Source organism: Solanum dulcamara, chromosome 11, assembly GCF_947179165.1.
Source record: "Solanum dulcamara chromosome 11, daSolDulc1.2, whole genome shotgun sequence".
Classification (NCBI taxonomy): domain Eukaryota; kingdom Viridiplantae; phylum Streptophyta; class Magnoliopsida; order Solanales; family Solanaceae; genus Solanum; species Solanum dulcamara.
This window is the reverse complement of record NC_077247.1, coordinates 43,969,835-43,986,826: the sequence shown is the minus strand read 5'-3', so window position 1 is coordinate 43,986,826 and position 16,992 is coordinate 43,969,835. Positions and strand designations below refer to the sequence as shown.

The 16,992-nt window shown below is 34.2% G+C and overlaps 1 protein-coding gene and 1 pseudogene across 1 annotated transcript; both read left to right on the top strand.

Moving 5' to 3' along the window:
• The first annotated feature begins 4,382 nt into the window (after positions 1-4,382).
• Positions 4,383-6,183, top strand: LOC129872875 (tetrahydroberberine oxidase-like; annotated as a pseudogene).
• A 2,220-nt stretch (positions 6,184-8,403) lies between these two features.
• Positions 8,404-15,378, top strand: LOC129872874 (DEAD-box ATP-dependent RNA helicase 16). Its single transcript, XM_055947817.1, has 15 exons — positions 8,404-8,611; positions 8,680-8,838; positions 8,923-9,012; positions 9,101-9,229; positions 9,522-9,622; positions 9,821-9,935; positions 10,390-10,521; positions 11,555-11,620; positions 11,745-11,924; positions 12,107-12,202; positions 12,577-12,714; positions 13,319-13,401; positions 14,139-14,176; positions 14,252-14,466; positions 15,220-15,378. The coding sequence occupies exons 1-15, from the start codon at positions 8,459-8,461 to the stop codon at positions 15,283-15,285; spliced, it is 1,761 nt and encodes a 586-aa protein (XP_055803792.1). The 5' UTR covers positions 8,404-8,458; the 3' UTR covers positions 15,286-15,378.
• Positions 15,379-16,992: the final 1,614 nt, after the last annotated feature.

Sequence of the window (16,992 nt, the reverse complement as noted above, 5' to 3'; positions counted from 1 at the left end):
ATAATTTAAAAGAATTACGATTCGCTGTTATAATTAGGGTTTTATAGCAAATTTGTCTCTTCTCTCCCTCCCTCCTTCACCTCTCACCTCTTTCTATATACTCTCACTCACCTCTCCCCTTTCTTTCTGCCCCCCCCCCCTCCCTCTCTCGTTTTTTTCCTATCTCTGCCTTCTCTTTCTCGCCTTTTACTCTTCCTCTCTCTTTACAAAATACAAATGATGACAGTCAATGATATAGAATAAATGATAACACATAAATACAATACACAAGGTAATAGATGAATACAAATACAATGGTATTCGTCGATACCAATTGTATTTGGATATAAATTATATTTGTTAATTTGCTTGATACTGTCACGATCTCAACCCACCGTGATTGACACCCAAAGTAACCCTCCTGTGGGAGAACTATTATTACAACCCAACTAACAACACTTGCATGAAATAAGACATTTAAAGATGCGCAAGCAGGTTTAATAATAAAGAAACAGATGAGCTCTCATAAATTCAGAAATATCTAATTACCGACCTCAAATATGCGGAATTTAACTCCTAGAAACTGAAAGTCGAATGCACCAAAACTCTAGTAAACATCAAGTCTAGGAAAAATGGGGTACAACCCCCCAAAAAAGTCATAAGTAAAACAATTTTAAGAGTCTAAGTCCTAGAAGAAGGACTAGAATAAGGAGAGTCCACGGCAACCTTAAAGAGATGGCTCACCCTTGAACTCAAGCAGCCATCGCTCTTCTATGGGAGGTTTCTCCGCAGCCGGCTGAATATGCCATGTACTCAATAAAATAGAGCAAGTGTAGTATAAGTACACAAAATCAACAATGTATTGAAAGAATCATGTGGCTAGCCAGTAAGCGAGTCATGGACAAGTAAATACTGCACAATAAGCACATATATACAAAATAGACTCAACCAATATTATTTCCTAACCAGTGCTCAACATTATCAATATCATGCAATTTTACATAAGGGTCCTCTCATGGGACCTGCAATCATATGACTATATGTCGGGACGTGACACCCGATCTAAGGTTGTGTCGGAACGTGACACCCAATCCAAATATGTGTCGGAACGTGATACCCGATCTAAATGCGTGTCGGAACGTGACATCCAATCTAAGCATATAATTCAGCCATAATCACAATGAATAGAGAAACTATCATGGTTACCAAGAACAGGCTCATTACACATCATAACCTGTAAGTAATCATTTCACACAGATTATTGCATGCTTCCCCATTCATATACATATATGCATATAGTGGAGTAATTTAGCAAGTACATGAATAACATAGAGGAAACAACCATCACCTACCTCAAAACCAAGCTTGAACACTCTAAAATGCATAAGCTTTTCCTTTCTGAATTCGTTCAATTTGTTCTTGGTCTAAAAATAGTAATAACATACAAATGATCAATGCAAGGGCCTAATGTATATAAATTATAACATAATTTTCCTCCTAGTCCAAACCCATGATCATTACCCCATCTAGGTCTATTTCTCACCATTAGTTTCAGGCCAAAACTCTCCCCAAAAGATCACCCACCATAGATTATGGGTTCTAGGAATCAAATTATAAGTTTAGAGAGTAATTTACTTACCTTTAGCACAAATTATGGTTGAAACCAGCAAGAATTCGCCCTAGGTCACTTCTGGTCTCTTAAGAACGAAGTGGGAATGAATAAAACCATTTAGAACTTTTCCCAGACTTAAGTTACGTTCTGTCTTGTCATAGCGGGATCATCCCGATTTAGCGGCCCCGCTTTGGCGGGATTACTCCCGCTCTGGTGGGATATGCGGAAACAGTGAGCTCGTAAAGAGTCTTAAAGTCTCCCCTGCCCTTTCACAACACCCTCTCGTCCCAAGACGCCTTAAAATATACCTTCACGTCAAGTTCAATTTTGGGAGTTTTACTCACCCACTTGTGATTCTGTTAAGCCGTACAAGTTTCGTATCGTCTTGGCTATCAACTAAATCAATCAAATTATAGGTTCAATTTCCTATCCATATCCGGATCATCCTAGACTTCTCCTGACCAGAATTTGTCCAAGTCTAGCCTAGGCTCAATTTTTCCGAAGTCACTACCCAAGTTTTTCTAGCCTGAATTCCTTCCCTATTAGCTCATCCGTAATGACGGAAGCAGGTCTTTAAAGATAAAAATGATTTGCAGCAACGAATTGAATACAATAGTCTTTGATATAATTGTATTTATTGATACAAATTAATCAATTATATCAATTATGTTCATGATACAATTATCGGTTAGATAATAATTATCGATCAAATATACAAATCCATTGTATCTCTCTCTCCTCTCTCCTCCCTCTCCCAATATCGCTCGCCTCTCTTCTGCCTCTCCCATTATCGCTCGCCTCTCTCCTCTTTCTAGTAGCTAGTTTTTATGCAAATTAATTGTATTTGTGATACAATTATCGATCAGATATACAAATCAATTGTATCTCTCGCCTCTCTCCTCCCACTCTCAATCTCGCTCGTCTCTCTACTCCTTCTAACATATAGCTATGAATCGTAATTAGAGAAATATTAGATAAGGAACCTGATTATATTTCTAGTATTAGCTGTTTTTGAAATGAAAAAATCACCTTACATGTGTATTTAAGACTATATATTATATTTCATACCTATAGTTACTTATATAATTATTTAATTATTAGTCATAATAGATTCATATTATGAATCTAATTTTGAAATATCACAATCTCACGATTTTGGGCTCAAATTTAGGAATCTGATTTTGTACTTTGTTTTCGGCAATTACAAAATTGCCTTCTTCTTCTCACTTTCTTCTTCCACCTGACCTCTAGCTTCATCAGATTGTTGAATTCATTCCCCAAATTCTTTATGTATCTCCAAATGGATACTCCATAAGAGAAGTGGATCGTTGGTGAATGTCATTCATATCTCGTTGCGTATTTTGATCTAACAGACTGCAATATTAATACAAATCTTTTCCTATGAGATTCATAAATTTTAAGGAATATTTGTAATTTGAAAAAGAATAGGGAAATAACGTAGTTAGTTCTTAACATTATGAGATTTATGTAAATTACATTAAAATTAATGTAGATTGTAGGATATGTTATTTTGAATACAACAAATCAAACAATCAATAAAAAATATTTCAATATAAATTATCTCATCCTAATTAATCTCAACATAACTTATTTCATCATAATTAATCCTATCATATATTTAAATCAAACGACCCGTCATATCATGATATTTTTTCATCAGATGGCGGCTAGGAAAGTTATTAGTATCTTTATCCATATTTATTATCTAAAGGTCAAAATGGATTTAGTCAATGTTATTTTTGGGACGATATAATATGAGAAGTTATGTTGACACAAAACCCCATAATTTTTTCATAAATTTGCAGAGATTATAATTTCTTATTAGTTTAACCTTTAGGAAAATCAAGTCGGACAAACGTTTAATTTAAGTTAGTGACCAAAGTATTATTTAATCTTTATGTTCGTATTTTCCTATAATGCATAGGAAATGTTAAGTTTTCTAAGCAAATTTCTTTTTTGATAAATTACTATCTAATCGCAAGCTTATCAATCAAGAATTTCTAAAAAACTTTTACGCATCAAATTATTCTTATCCGTGGTAGGAGATAATTTGTCTAAAGGTTATCATAATCAAATCTAGAAAATATTCAAAATACGAAAAAGATTTTCTCTAATTAGTTTTATCAATCATATAAATAATTATACTCATATCACAACCATAATATAAAAATAAAAACTAATAATATCCCATGTTACTCATGAGGAAGCATGTGCATCTTCTCTATTTCTATATGAATAAACATAACAATTGACTAGTCTTTGGAATGTATAGATATATACTTTTCTTGCACGAAAGAAATTAGCATGCAGAGTTCAACTTTTCTGTTTAAGACTAATAAAAGAGAATTCTATCACGGATTAGGAAATCTTTTACGAATAAAGTAGGTGAAAACATTAATTACTTTCTCAGTTCACATTTACTTGTCCAATATTTCAAAAATAAATTTTCATTTTTCACTTGTCATAATTAAGTTTTAATATATCAATAATAGACAATTATTTTTGTCCTATTTCATCCTTAGCATTAATTAATTATTTCTCCAAATTATTATTCAAGACATAAAATTATACATAAATTAATATAAATATTGTGATAAACTACTCGTATTCTAGACATACAAAGTCTAAAATGGACACGAAAAAGTGAGGGGAGGATATATTGTTCTATACCACGTGGTCTTAGGGTTTGAAACTAAGCTTCTTTAATTTCTCCGTAGTTAAAACTATAAATAGAAGTTTTTTGTTTCCATTTTCTCCATCATCAAAATTTGCAACAACAAATAATCAATTATGATGACTACTTTGAAGAACATAACAATCTTTCTCTTTCTCTCAATTTGCCTTTCATCATCATGGGCCAACAACGCTCATGATGACTTTCTTGAATGCCTTTCTCACAAAATCATGAACTCAAACTCAATATCAAAAGTCATCTACACTCCTAAAAACTCATCATATTCCACCATATATAACTCCTTTTCAGATAATCCAAGAATAACCTCCGACTTCAAACCATCAATTATTTTCACTCCTAATGATGAATCTCAAATCCAAGCAGCTATACATTGCTCCAAGAAACATGAACTACAAATTAGAATTCGAGGCGGTGGACATGACTATGAGGGACTTTCATACATTTCTGATACCCCTTTTGTCATAATTGATCTTAGAAACCTAAGATCAATCTCCATTGATACCAAAAAAAAAGACTGCTTGGATTCAAGCTGGCGCGACTCTAGGGGAAGTTTACTATAGAATTGCGGAAAAAAGTAAAAAATTGGCCTTTGTTGCTGGGGTTTGCCCAACTGTTGGTGTTGGTGGACACTTTAGTGGTGGAGGTTATGGCATGATGTCACGAAAATTTGGTATTGCTGCTGATAACATCATTGATGCAAAATTAATTGATGTTAATGGACAAATCCAGGATCGAGAATCAATGGGAAAGGATCTCTTTTGGGCTATTAGAGGAGGTGGAGGGACTAGTTTTGGTCTCATTATCTCGTGGAAGGTGAAACTACTAGATATTCCAGAAAAGATAATTGTATTCAACGTGACACGAACGTTGGAACAAAATGCAACTCAATTAGTCTACAAATGGCAACATATCGCAGATAAAGTTGATGACAATCTCCTCCTCAGGCTCTTCCTGAGGAGTAGTGAATCTCCATTCAGCCGTGGACAAAGGACTATCCATGCCTTTTTCACTACAATGTTCATTGGAGGAGTGGATGAACTCCTCCACGAAATGCAAAACAGCTTCCCAGAACTAGGCTTGGTGAAAAATGATTGCATTGAGATGAGTTGGATCGAATCTATACTCTTTTTTTCTGGTTTCCCTAGGGGTACATCACTTGATGTGTTACTAGATTGGACTACCTCAACTTATCAATCAGGATTCTTCAAAGGGAAATCAGACTATGTCCAAAGGCCAATTTCTATAAATGGTCTTGAAGGTATATGGAAATTGTTCAACCAAGTAGGCGAAAACTCGGCTGAATTACAGTTTAGTCCCTACGGAGGAGAGTTGAGTGATATCTCAGAATTTGAAACACCTTTCCCTCATAGAGATGGAAACATATTCATGATTCATTATGGGGTGAATTGGGAGGAAATAGAAAGTTCTAATAAACATTTGTCTTGGATTAGAAATCTTTATGAATATATGGCTAAGTATGTGTCAAAATCTCCTAGAGCAGCTTATTTCAACTATAGGGATCTTGATTTGGGAGTGAACAACAAAGGAAATACAAGCTATGCACAAGCAAGAATTTGGGGAGAGAGATATTTCAAGAACAACTTTGATAGATTGGTGAAAGTAAAGACTAAAATTGATCCAACAAATTTCTTTAGGAATGAACAAAGCATTCCTCCTCTATTATCTTAAGCTTAATTAGTGGTAATTTATGCAGTACTGTACAAATTAAAGCCATCACCGTTTGGCTAAAAATAAGGCTTTTCAGGTAGTTCTTTTACGTATATGTATGCTACTATCGTATTAAAAAATAAATGTAGCCACGATGCATGCGACGTTCTGAAAGATTGTGTAAGATATATATTGTTTGATTTATGAATTTATTTTCAAGTTATAAATTTTCTATATATTAAATATTTTTCTTCATGTTAGTATTCGTGGACTTGTAGTAGATTAAAATAAAGGTTGAACCCAGCGGTAACCCCCTAAAGTTGGCACCAACTTTCACTTAGACACCTTAATTAGGCTTTGTTTATTTTAGACACCTCAAGTAAGGCCTCGATGTGTCATTTTGACACTTTGTGCTGACTTGGCACATTGCGTGTGCTGCACCCATTTTAAGCACGTGAAGAACGGTTTTTCTTAATATATATATATATATATATATATATATATATTGTTGTTCTTCTTCTTCTACATTTTTAGCTACCATTTTTCATTAATGGTGAAATAGATTTCAACTTTTGTAACTCATCATGAACTGAGTCTTCCAAATAAAGTATGTCATCCGCCAAAGTGAGTCGCCGTAGAGCTACCAAAAATCGTGTCTGTAAGGAAAAAGAAAGTTAAAATGAAAAGCAACATGAGCCAGTTTTAGCAACAAAGAGCAGAAAAGCATAAATGAATTTATCCATTGGAATGCTACTAGTGCAAACCAGCACTCTAACAAACCAAATCCTTTACTGTTGAAGAGCTGTTTGAGATCAAAATAATTAGTGAGTAATTTTAGATTTATATTAGTTTTGCCGAAAAAAATAGAGGTTTATCGGATTTTTTAACCCAATTTGATTTATATTTTTGGATTAAATTCCCTTCTACAGCTGTATATCATCACTCTTGCAATTATATCTCCATTTTTTTTTCCTTTAGATGATATGGATAGTGTTGGGCGGGTGTTGAGGAGAAGAAGATCTGGTGGGGTGGGGGAGGGGTTGGGATTGGGGTGGATGGGGTTGGAGAAGACGATGGAGCGGTGGGTGGTGTTGAAAGACTACTGATAGGGTGTGGGGTGGGGGTTAATAGAAGTTGTTAATTTTTCTTTTTTAAAAAAATTATTATAAAATGACATGTGTCATGAAGTTATTGGTCATTTTTTTCTATTCAAAAGTCATTATTTGATAATTATTTTTGATATATATATATATATATATATTCCACATGTCTTTATTTAATTCGCTACTTTTGACACGTCATTGGCGATTGCATTATACACACTTAATATATTTTGGTGATTGTCAAAAAGTGTCAAAATGACACATTGAGGCCTTACTTGAGGTGTCTAAAATGAACAAAGCCTAATTAAGGTGTCTAAGTGAAAGTTAGTGCCAACTTTAAGGAGCCACCGATGGATTCCGCCCAAAATAAATGAGTCATTTTTGTAATGGCATGGATACATCTGACCACTTTTTTTTAATGATAAGGATATATGTTAGCTATTTTTATAACAAGGGATCTATCAACTTTAAATCACAAAATTAAGGGATATATCAAACCATTTTCTTTTAATTTATTTTAATTATGGTCTTATTATGAAATTTCACGTTAGGTCAATAATGATATTGAATCACTTAGTCTGATCTTTTTAAACAATCATACTCTCTAATATTATTTCATCTGCCTCATATTAGATGAGCCTCTTACTAAAAAGAGTTGTACTATATTATTTGATCACTTATTATATTAGGATATAATTAATTTTATCACTTAAATTGAATGTGGAAAAATTTCAATACTAACTACTCCTCTATTTTATGTATATTTTTTTCTAACTTATTTTTATGTGCATTAATATAAACAAAGGATAGTATAGTAAAGTTGATTAATATATATTAATTTCTTAATTTTATAAAATAGAAAATGCATATATAATATGAGACGAATAAGTAATATTTTTTAAATATATCAACTAGTATGAGATGGAAGTGATAAAAAGTTACTAGGAGCCCGTTTGGATGTGTTTGTTTAATGTTTGTCAAAAATAAAAAGGTAGGATTCCTAACTTTTTTTTCCTAAGTGCTTAAAATCATTTTTTTGACCATGAAAATTATTTTTATATCCCTTATATTTTAACTAAATTCTCAAATTATCCTTTTTATTCTTTTAACCCTAAAATTCACATCATTTTCCTCATTTAGGCACTTTTTATAAAAAATAACTTTCAACACTTTAAAAAACACTTCAAACGTGAAAATTATTTTTTTTAATCCATGGGCTGCAGTAGATTCGGTTTGGCATAGGGCTCTTTATTGGTTTCCATTCAGTAAGCCCTTGCCGTAACCTGTCTGTTTGATTTGTTGTCCATATAAATAGGAGAGTTCCGTCTTTCGCTTTCAATTCTTTTGAACCCAAAACCCAAAACCCTCGCCTATCTGAGAATGAACAAAGAAGGAAGAATCGAGGAGGAGGAGGAAGAAGAAGAACAAACCTTCGAAGAATTGGGACTTGACCATCGTCTCATCCGTGCTTTAACCAAGAAAAGTATTGATAAACCAACTCCTATTCAGCGAGTTGCTATTCCTCTAATCCTCGTAAGTTGACAATACTACTTTCATCCTCTTCGCACTTGTAGTAGTACTGATTTCATTGATTTTATTAGGAAGGGAAAGATGTGGTTGCTCGAGCTAAGACTGGTTCTGGAAAGACATTTGCGTATCTACTTCCTTTACTTCACAAGCTTTTTAATCAGTCATCTTCAACCAAGAATTTTGCTCCTACTGCATTAATTCTTGTACCCACAAGAGAATTGTGTCAGCAGGTTGAAACTTGCTGCTTTTATTTTGGGATTTTTTTGGTTTTGTTTTCAGTTTGTGGGTATATTTTATTTGTGTTTGTTGTACAGGTTTGTTCAGAGGCTAATTCGTTGATTGAACTATGTAGAGTGCAATTGAGGCTTGTCCAATTGACAAGCTCTATGTCTGTTTCTGAATTGGTTGGTTCTTTTATTCACAATTATTTGCGTTTCTGATCTTTATGGGTATGTGATAAAGTGGTAATTTTTTATCATCTTTTGGTTTCAGAAAACTACCTTGGCGGGACCTCCGGAAATTGTTATATCTACTCCTGCCTGTATACAGACATGCTTGTCAAATGGAATTATTCAAGCGAAAGCTGTTCAAGATTCTCTATCCATTCTCATTCTCGATGAGGTGGGTTAGTTTACGTAACATTGTTTCTCAGAATTTCTTCTAGTTGCAAGAATTTTTGCTGAGGTGGTGAGATGTATATTGAGTTGCATTGTTTCAAAATCTCGAATAGTAGGTAAAACTTACTAGATACAATTGACTTTGGTATCTAATAAGGTTTACGACCCACCTTTAGTAGTGATATTTACCTTTTGATTTCGTATATTTTTCTTTTTCATTTTTGAATTTGAATGTTTGCATTGGAATTGGATTCACCCGAAATGACATGAGGTTGAGAATTATGTTTCTGTATCAGGCAGATCTTCTTTTGTCATATGGATATGAAGATGATTTGAAAGCTCTTACATCTCATGTACCAAGACGTTGCCAGTGCCTTCTGATGTCTGCAACCTCAAGGTATGCTCTGCTTACTACATTGGCACATATATGTCAAGCAAATTCTTGCTGATTCTTCTACTGTTGCATATGTTGATTTTCTCCATCACAAAATTCTTGACTTCTTTTTGCTTCTTGATTTTTCCCATCTCACTTCCCATCTTTGTCCCTCATCTCAATGTTACGATATGAACTTTTTTAGTCATGTTAACGTTGCAGTTCTGATGTTGAAAAACTGAAGAAGCTTATTTTACACAATCCGTACATCTTAACTTTGCCTGAGGTGGGAGACGCAAAGGATGACGTTATCCCAAAAAATGTTCAGCAATTTTATGTAAGTATACACTTTCAATGGAATTAACTGATTTTTAGTAGTCTGTCCTTTTTTCAACACTTTTACACTAAGGTTTTTGGTTCCTTCTTTGTACTTTATCATCTGATAATTATGTTTAATCGATAGTGTGATCCTCATACTTTTGCCTTCTTTAATACTTGAATAAGAAGCTGCATCTTCTGTGCTAAGGTGTGGATTTAAAAGGCATCTAAAATGGTAAATCACAAGTTCAATTTCACACTTTTCAACCTCTTGTGATGGATAATAAGTGCCATACCATGATGACACTAACTTCCAGTAGGCAGAGGCATTGCCCTTTGCAGGACTTTATTTTGTTTTAGACATCTTATTACAACAACAAGAATACACCTCAACAACTGTGTCTTGTTGGTCTATGTTATTGTTTTCTTTTATAGTTTAATGTTTCTGACTGCCACTTCTACTGTTTGTTCAGATTTCTTGTGCTGCTCGTGATAAGCTTGTCCATATCCTTGCCCTCTTGAAGCTAGAGTTGGTTCAGAAAAAAGTGCTGATATTTACAAATTCAATTGACATGAGTTTTAGACTCAAACTATTCTTTGAGCAGGTATATTCATGTACATGATGTCACTAATTATCATAAGACATGTTATCAATTTATAAATGCTGTACTATGTAAAATATCATACCTATCTTATGATACCTCTTTTATAAAGCACCAAAACATCTTTTACTGCTTTAAACTTCGTTTTTCTTCTCTTATTAATATTATTATTATAATTATGATGTTATTGCTTTTTTTTTGAAAGTACCTCTTTAGGAATTATTGAAGTTAGTACTATTATACCTCCCAGTCTATGTGGATGGTGCAGCCCAGAGAGGGAGTGCTTTTTGTTGGTTTGTGCTCAGTCATAGTTGAAAGTTATTGGGAGTCATGGATCCGCTGGATGTGCAAAAGTGTAGCTTTTGCTTGTACAAAACCCAATAGCAGCCTGTTTGACAAGCTTCTAAAATCTGCTTATTTTGAAAAGTGCTTTTTCAAAAGAGTACTTTTGGTGAGAAGCAGTTTGTATTTGGCAAATCAATTTAAAAAACACTTTTGAGTAGCAGTTAGTGGTTGATCAAGCTTTTAAAAAGTGCTTCTAAGTGTATTTTCTCATTCAAAAGTACTTTCGGGAAAAACTACTTTTTTAGCTTTAGGAGAACACATATTTTCTCACAAAAGCTTGGCCAAACACCTCAGTTTTTTAAAATAAGCACTTCTGGCCTCCCAAAATCTTGGCCAAACAGGGCTGCAGGTCTCTGTATTAACTATTTTCTATAAGGCTACATTTTTTTTTGATGACAAGGGAAACCCGCAGCCGCTACCCTTTGGGTATGCACATGGTAAAACCCTTGCTCCTAAACTACACAGGAGAGGTAACCGCACTAGGCAAGCCCGGTGCGACGAGCTCGACCCAGAAGCAACCCCTTTGCTCTTATGGGCAAGGGGTTTCGAACTTGAGACCTCCAACATGGAAGTCCCAAGCCCAAACCACTGGGCGCTTATATGCTATTGGTTTATGTTTCAGATGCTATACTTACTGCCTGCCTGTGGTGTTCTTGATAGTAATTTTTAAATTGGGGATATATTTTTGCAGTTTGGGATCAAGTCTGCAGTGTTAAATGCTGAGCTGCCTCAGAGTTCTCGTCTACACATCCTTGAGGTCTGTCATATGAATGTGGAATGCCAAGAAATGCACACCCGTTGTATGGCTTTTTCGTTATTGCTCAACCCTTCTTGTGAAGTCTAATGTTGCACTAATCTCATAATTTTCTTCTTCTAATCAGGAATTTAATGCTGGGCTATTTGATTACTTGATTGCGACTGATGAAAGTCAATCAGAAGGAAAGGAACAGGTTGATGATCAAAATGGCAGTGAGCGAAAAAAATCAAAAAAACATCGAAAGCATAAATTGGATGCAGAGTTTGGTGTGGTCAGAGGAATAGACTTCAAAAATGTGCATACTGTAAGTTTGTTCTGTTCTCTATGGAATCTTGTCCTCCATCTGGCTGCTGATCTTCTTTTTCTTTTATCATTTCCCGTCGAGCCATTTAGTGATAGAGGATATACAACCAAAGTCCGAATAGAAGTTTTGCATATTGTATAGACCTAATACTCCATATTCTCTTTATGGTTTATTTTGAACAGGTGATAAATTATGAGATGCCTCAAACAGCTGCAGGCTATGTACATCGAATCGGACGTACTGGAAGAGCATATAATACTGGAGCATCTGTCTCTCTTGTGAGTACCTTGAAGACATGTCCGAGGTCATTGATATACAATTGTGATTTCTAGCATATAATTTATTTGACTACTCAATATTGGATTATAGGTTATGCGCTCTAATGTTGTTTTGTTTTTAATCGTCGAGCTGCTGATTCATATAATTTCTCTCTTGGCATTAACAAATTACCCGAAGTTCTTGTTTCATCTACTATCTGAATTTATTTTTCATTCGAGAGGGGAACACCTTTGTAGAATTGAAGGCTGGGGAATTGGTTTTATACATCTTCTTTAACAGTACTTATCTTCTTTTCTTATGAATTCTCTTCTGATGAATATAGTAGAACACTATGTTTTTTCTGCTTTTATGACCATATCTTTTTATGTTAAAGGTTTCTGCTGAAGAGACAGAAATATTTGAAGAGATTAAATCTTTACTGGGGGAAAATGAAGACAAGGTGTCACAGTTTATTGCCCCATTCCCATTGCTGAGTAAAAATGCAGTGGAGTCTTTGCGTTACCGAGCTGAGGTAAAATTTTCATCAATTATATTTGTATTAAAAGATAGTTCAATGGCGTTCAATAGTCATTGTGTGATAAGTATCAATTGGGAGCCTAGCAGAGTTAGGAGTGTGTCACCTAGTCCCAGTTGCAGTGAACTTTGTGAAGTTGAGGTTATCAAGTGAGAGTCTTACAGAGGTATATGATGCTTCCTGCTTTAACTATCTTGAGTACGCTTTTTGTGAAAAGAAACAGAAAAATATTTAGATGTCACATTCAGCTTTATAGAGTGTTTAAAAAGTTAACCTCATTAGTTAAAGCATAAAGGAATTGGAGTTGTTGTGTTGATGTCCTTCAGACAAGTGCAGCCCAGATGCACCAATCTGTAAATCAACAGATTATTAACTATACAAGAAGATCCATGGAAGTAAAATTAACTCGTGTGACTACTTTTTAGAAGTTGGTTATTACTGCAAGCCCATCACCTTATCCCACATCGCCAGGACAAAAGGAAGTAATGATTTTGTTAATTTCTTTTTACAAAAACAGTTAACTTGAATTGTATACTGGCGCAGTCCTGCCGATTTCTTTGTTTTCGAAGTCTAGATAGCTTGACTGCCATCTGTTATATAGGATGTTGCAAGGAGCGTCACAAAAATTGCAGTAAGAGAATCACGGGCTCAGGATCTGAGGAATGAAATTCTTAATTCTCAAAAGTAAGCTACTCTTTTTTTCTTTTTCTCATCTGAGTAACATGTTTTCCTTTTCTTATTGGTCAGACTTATCCTTGGCTTATTGGGCTTATTTCTGAAAATTACTGAAAATATAGCTCAGATTCTTTTATTTAATTATCATGTTTTCTGTCCATGAATAATTGTCAAGTTCCCATTCAAAATAGGTGTTATTTTTACATCCAAAATAGGTGTTATTGTCCGCATCCCATTCTTCTTTTGATAAGGACCTTCTTATTCCATTGTTCATCACTTTTAAGATGTTTAGAAATGTGATGACAACCTAATTGTCCTGATTCAGACACCACTCGAGTAGAAGTTCTTTCAGTTAAAAAGAAGTGTTTTGATGGTACAATGGTTAACTCACTCTTGATTGTATGATGCATATCTGATGAAAATCAGATTTCTTTGCAAGGAAATTCAAGATTTGAATGACTCATAACTTTATCAAATGATTTGAACGACTCACAAAATGTAGAAGCTGCAGTAAACTATACTTGTGGGAAGTTAAAATATTTGTCAACTCTACTAGACTTATATTTTGTGGATTAATAGTTTGCTTTCATATAGTTATTTGTTTGTCATTATTCTTCACCTACTCTGTTAGGAGGCACTTTCCTAGCCTCTTGTTACTGTTTTTTGATTTCTCCATGATTGTAATTTGCTGTGCTTGACTTGAAATCTGTATCAACTTAAGTACTTTTTCCGTTTGTCTTATCCAGATTGAAGGCTCATTTTCAAGATAATCCAAAAGACTTAGGTAATTAAGCAGTAGTTTGTGGGATGTACTTTGAGTGAACATTGTAGGATTCATTATATTCAAATTTCTGGGCAGATCTTTTGAAGCATGATAAGATGTTAAGCAAGAAGGCACCGGCCCCACACCTACGTGATGTGCCTGACTACCTATTGGATCCAACAACACAAGAAGCTAGCAAGATTGTGAAGCTGGCCAGAGCTGCAATGGGCAATACTAATGTATCTCGTGGCAAAGGATCAAAGGGAAGGTTCAAAAGAAGCAGAGACCCTCTTAAAACATTTTCAGCTGAGGTATACCTCCCCAATCTCTCTACTTGCACTAGCTGTTTGTATTGGTGATTTTACATTCATGTTTTATCTGTGTACGACAACAACAATATACCCAGTGAAATCCCAAAAGTGGAGTTTGGGGAGGGTAGAGTGTACGCAGACCATACCCTTACCTCATGGAGGTAATGAGGCTATTTCCGGAGGACCCTCGCCTCGAGTACAACATATCAAAATAGGTATGAAAAAAGGGAAAACAACAGTGGAGAAATGAAGCAACTAATAAGGAAGCAGTAACAACCACATAATAATGCAATAACCTAAATTCGATGTCAGAGTTATCTATGAAGTTTATTTTATTCCTACTACTACTAATTATAAAACAACTGATTATTTTGGCAAAATTCTGTTTATTCATACATATATGATTTGAAACACTTGGATCATCTTCATCATCCTTTTGCTGACTTTTCTGGTTACTAGCAGTTAATACGTTCCACACGATCAAATAAGTAAAAACAGGAAAATAGATCTAAACACGATATCAGGTTACTGAAGGAAATGATTATATAATCTTTTACTTTATCAAAAAGATTATATCTTCTTTTACCACAGGTATAAGAATTTTGTCCTAGATAATGTGTTCTTTCAGTTTTGGTATTTTTGAGAAACCAAAACTTGCTACGAAGATAGTCACTTATACATTGGCGGCTTGAGGTTTGATATTTTATAAAAATTTATTGAGGTATTTGATAAAAATGTTTTCTTTGATTGCAGGCACCGAAGCGAGCAGGGAAAGGTGGGATGAAGAGAAAGGCAAAAGATACTGATAATGGCCATTAACAGAAAAAGGAACACCCTGCCTAATTGTTTGGTACAAGTAATTGTAGTTTATACGAAATTTGAATTATTTATCGATCAATTTTTTTTGATTGATTTCTCTGAGATACTACTATCAACTTTTGAATCACTGTTCGTACTTGCCCTTCCTCTGGCCTTGCTCCTCCAAGATCGCGACATACACCCAACCTCCAGTCTGATTTCCATTTGTAGTATCCCTCTAGATCTGTGATATTCCTATTTAGTTAACTCAAAAAAATAGAGTATAGATTCAATCCAGATCATCTAAATGCTATCTTGTTTCACCAAACCCTAGTTCAGGAACACTTTTTTGCATTTCCTGGAGAAGTTCATCAATTCTCCCAATTAGCATTGTAGTGAAGAGGCATGGAAAGTTCTCTGTCCATGCCGTAATGGAGATCCACTGCTAGTCAAGACCAACCTAAGTAGAAGATTGTTATCAACTTTGTCCGCAATATGTTGCCATTTGTAGACTAGTTGAGTTGCATTTTGTTCCCGTGTGTGTGTTACGTTGAATGTGGCCACTTTTTCTGAATTCCTAGAGTGACCGGATACGAGAAAGCTGTCTGCTTGTGTTGGAATTAAATCTACAGAGCTGTTCCATGAAGTCAATCACAGAAGAAAAGACTGCTTTGAAAGATCTGAGTTTAACTCAGTTGGAAGCCCTAGATGAGAGGAATAACATAAAAATAAATCTCTTAAGAGTTAGAAGGGCATAGAGAGAGTAGTAAATCTCATTATGTTTTAGTACTATACATGTGAAAAACGTACGGGTGATGGCTTGCAAACAATAGAGGAGGAATGCTTTGTTCATTCCTAAAGAAATTTTTAGTCCTCACTTTCACCAATCTATCAAAGTTGTTCTTGAATATTTCACTCCCCACATTCTTGCTTGTTTATAGCTTGTGTTTCTTTTTTTGTTCACTCCCAAATCAAGATCTCTATAGTTGAAATAAGCACCTCTAGGAGATTCTGACACATATTTAGCCATGTATCCGTAAAGATTTTGAATTTTAGATTTTTAGATACACTGTATTCAAGTGGATTCACATGCATTTGAGATACATAGACAAATCTCGCCTCCCTCCCTCCCATCTTGCTTGCCACTCTCTTATGTATTGATATCTCAGATATATGCGAATCACAGCTGATATATACAAATACATCTTGCATTGTCACGTTTATAAAATATAGAAACGTTCATTTAATGTTGATTAAATAGAAAGATAGTATGAAATCTTCACTAAAATTGATATCATAGTGTATAAATTGATATATAAACCTGTATCACCTAAATTGAATTTCACAATTGATAGATATCAGTTTGTATACCTATTTCATACACTAAAATAGTTACTAACATAGAAAATTTGGTAATTTCACATTTGCATCTCAATTTTCACATACATTATATACATTCTATACAAATATTACATGTATGAATCCATTTTATAAACCAATTTCATTTATCATATTTATATGAACTGTAGTTTCAAATGAGTAAACTTAAAAAATCTTATGTCATATCAATAACAAATAACATTAAACATATATATACAAATATAAATCTGTTTATATACAATCCTCTAAATCTAAATCCATACCAATTTCATACCATTGTCAAGTTTTCAAATTTTGAACCACAAAAAAATAATCAATATGAACCACTTTTTTATAATGATCAATACG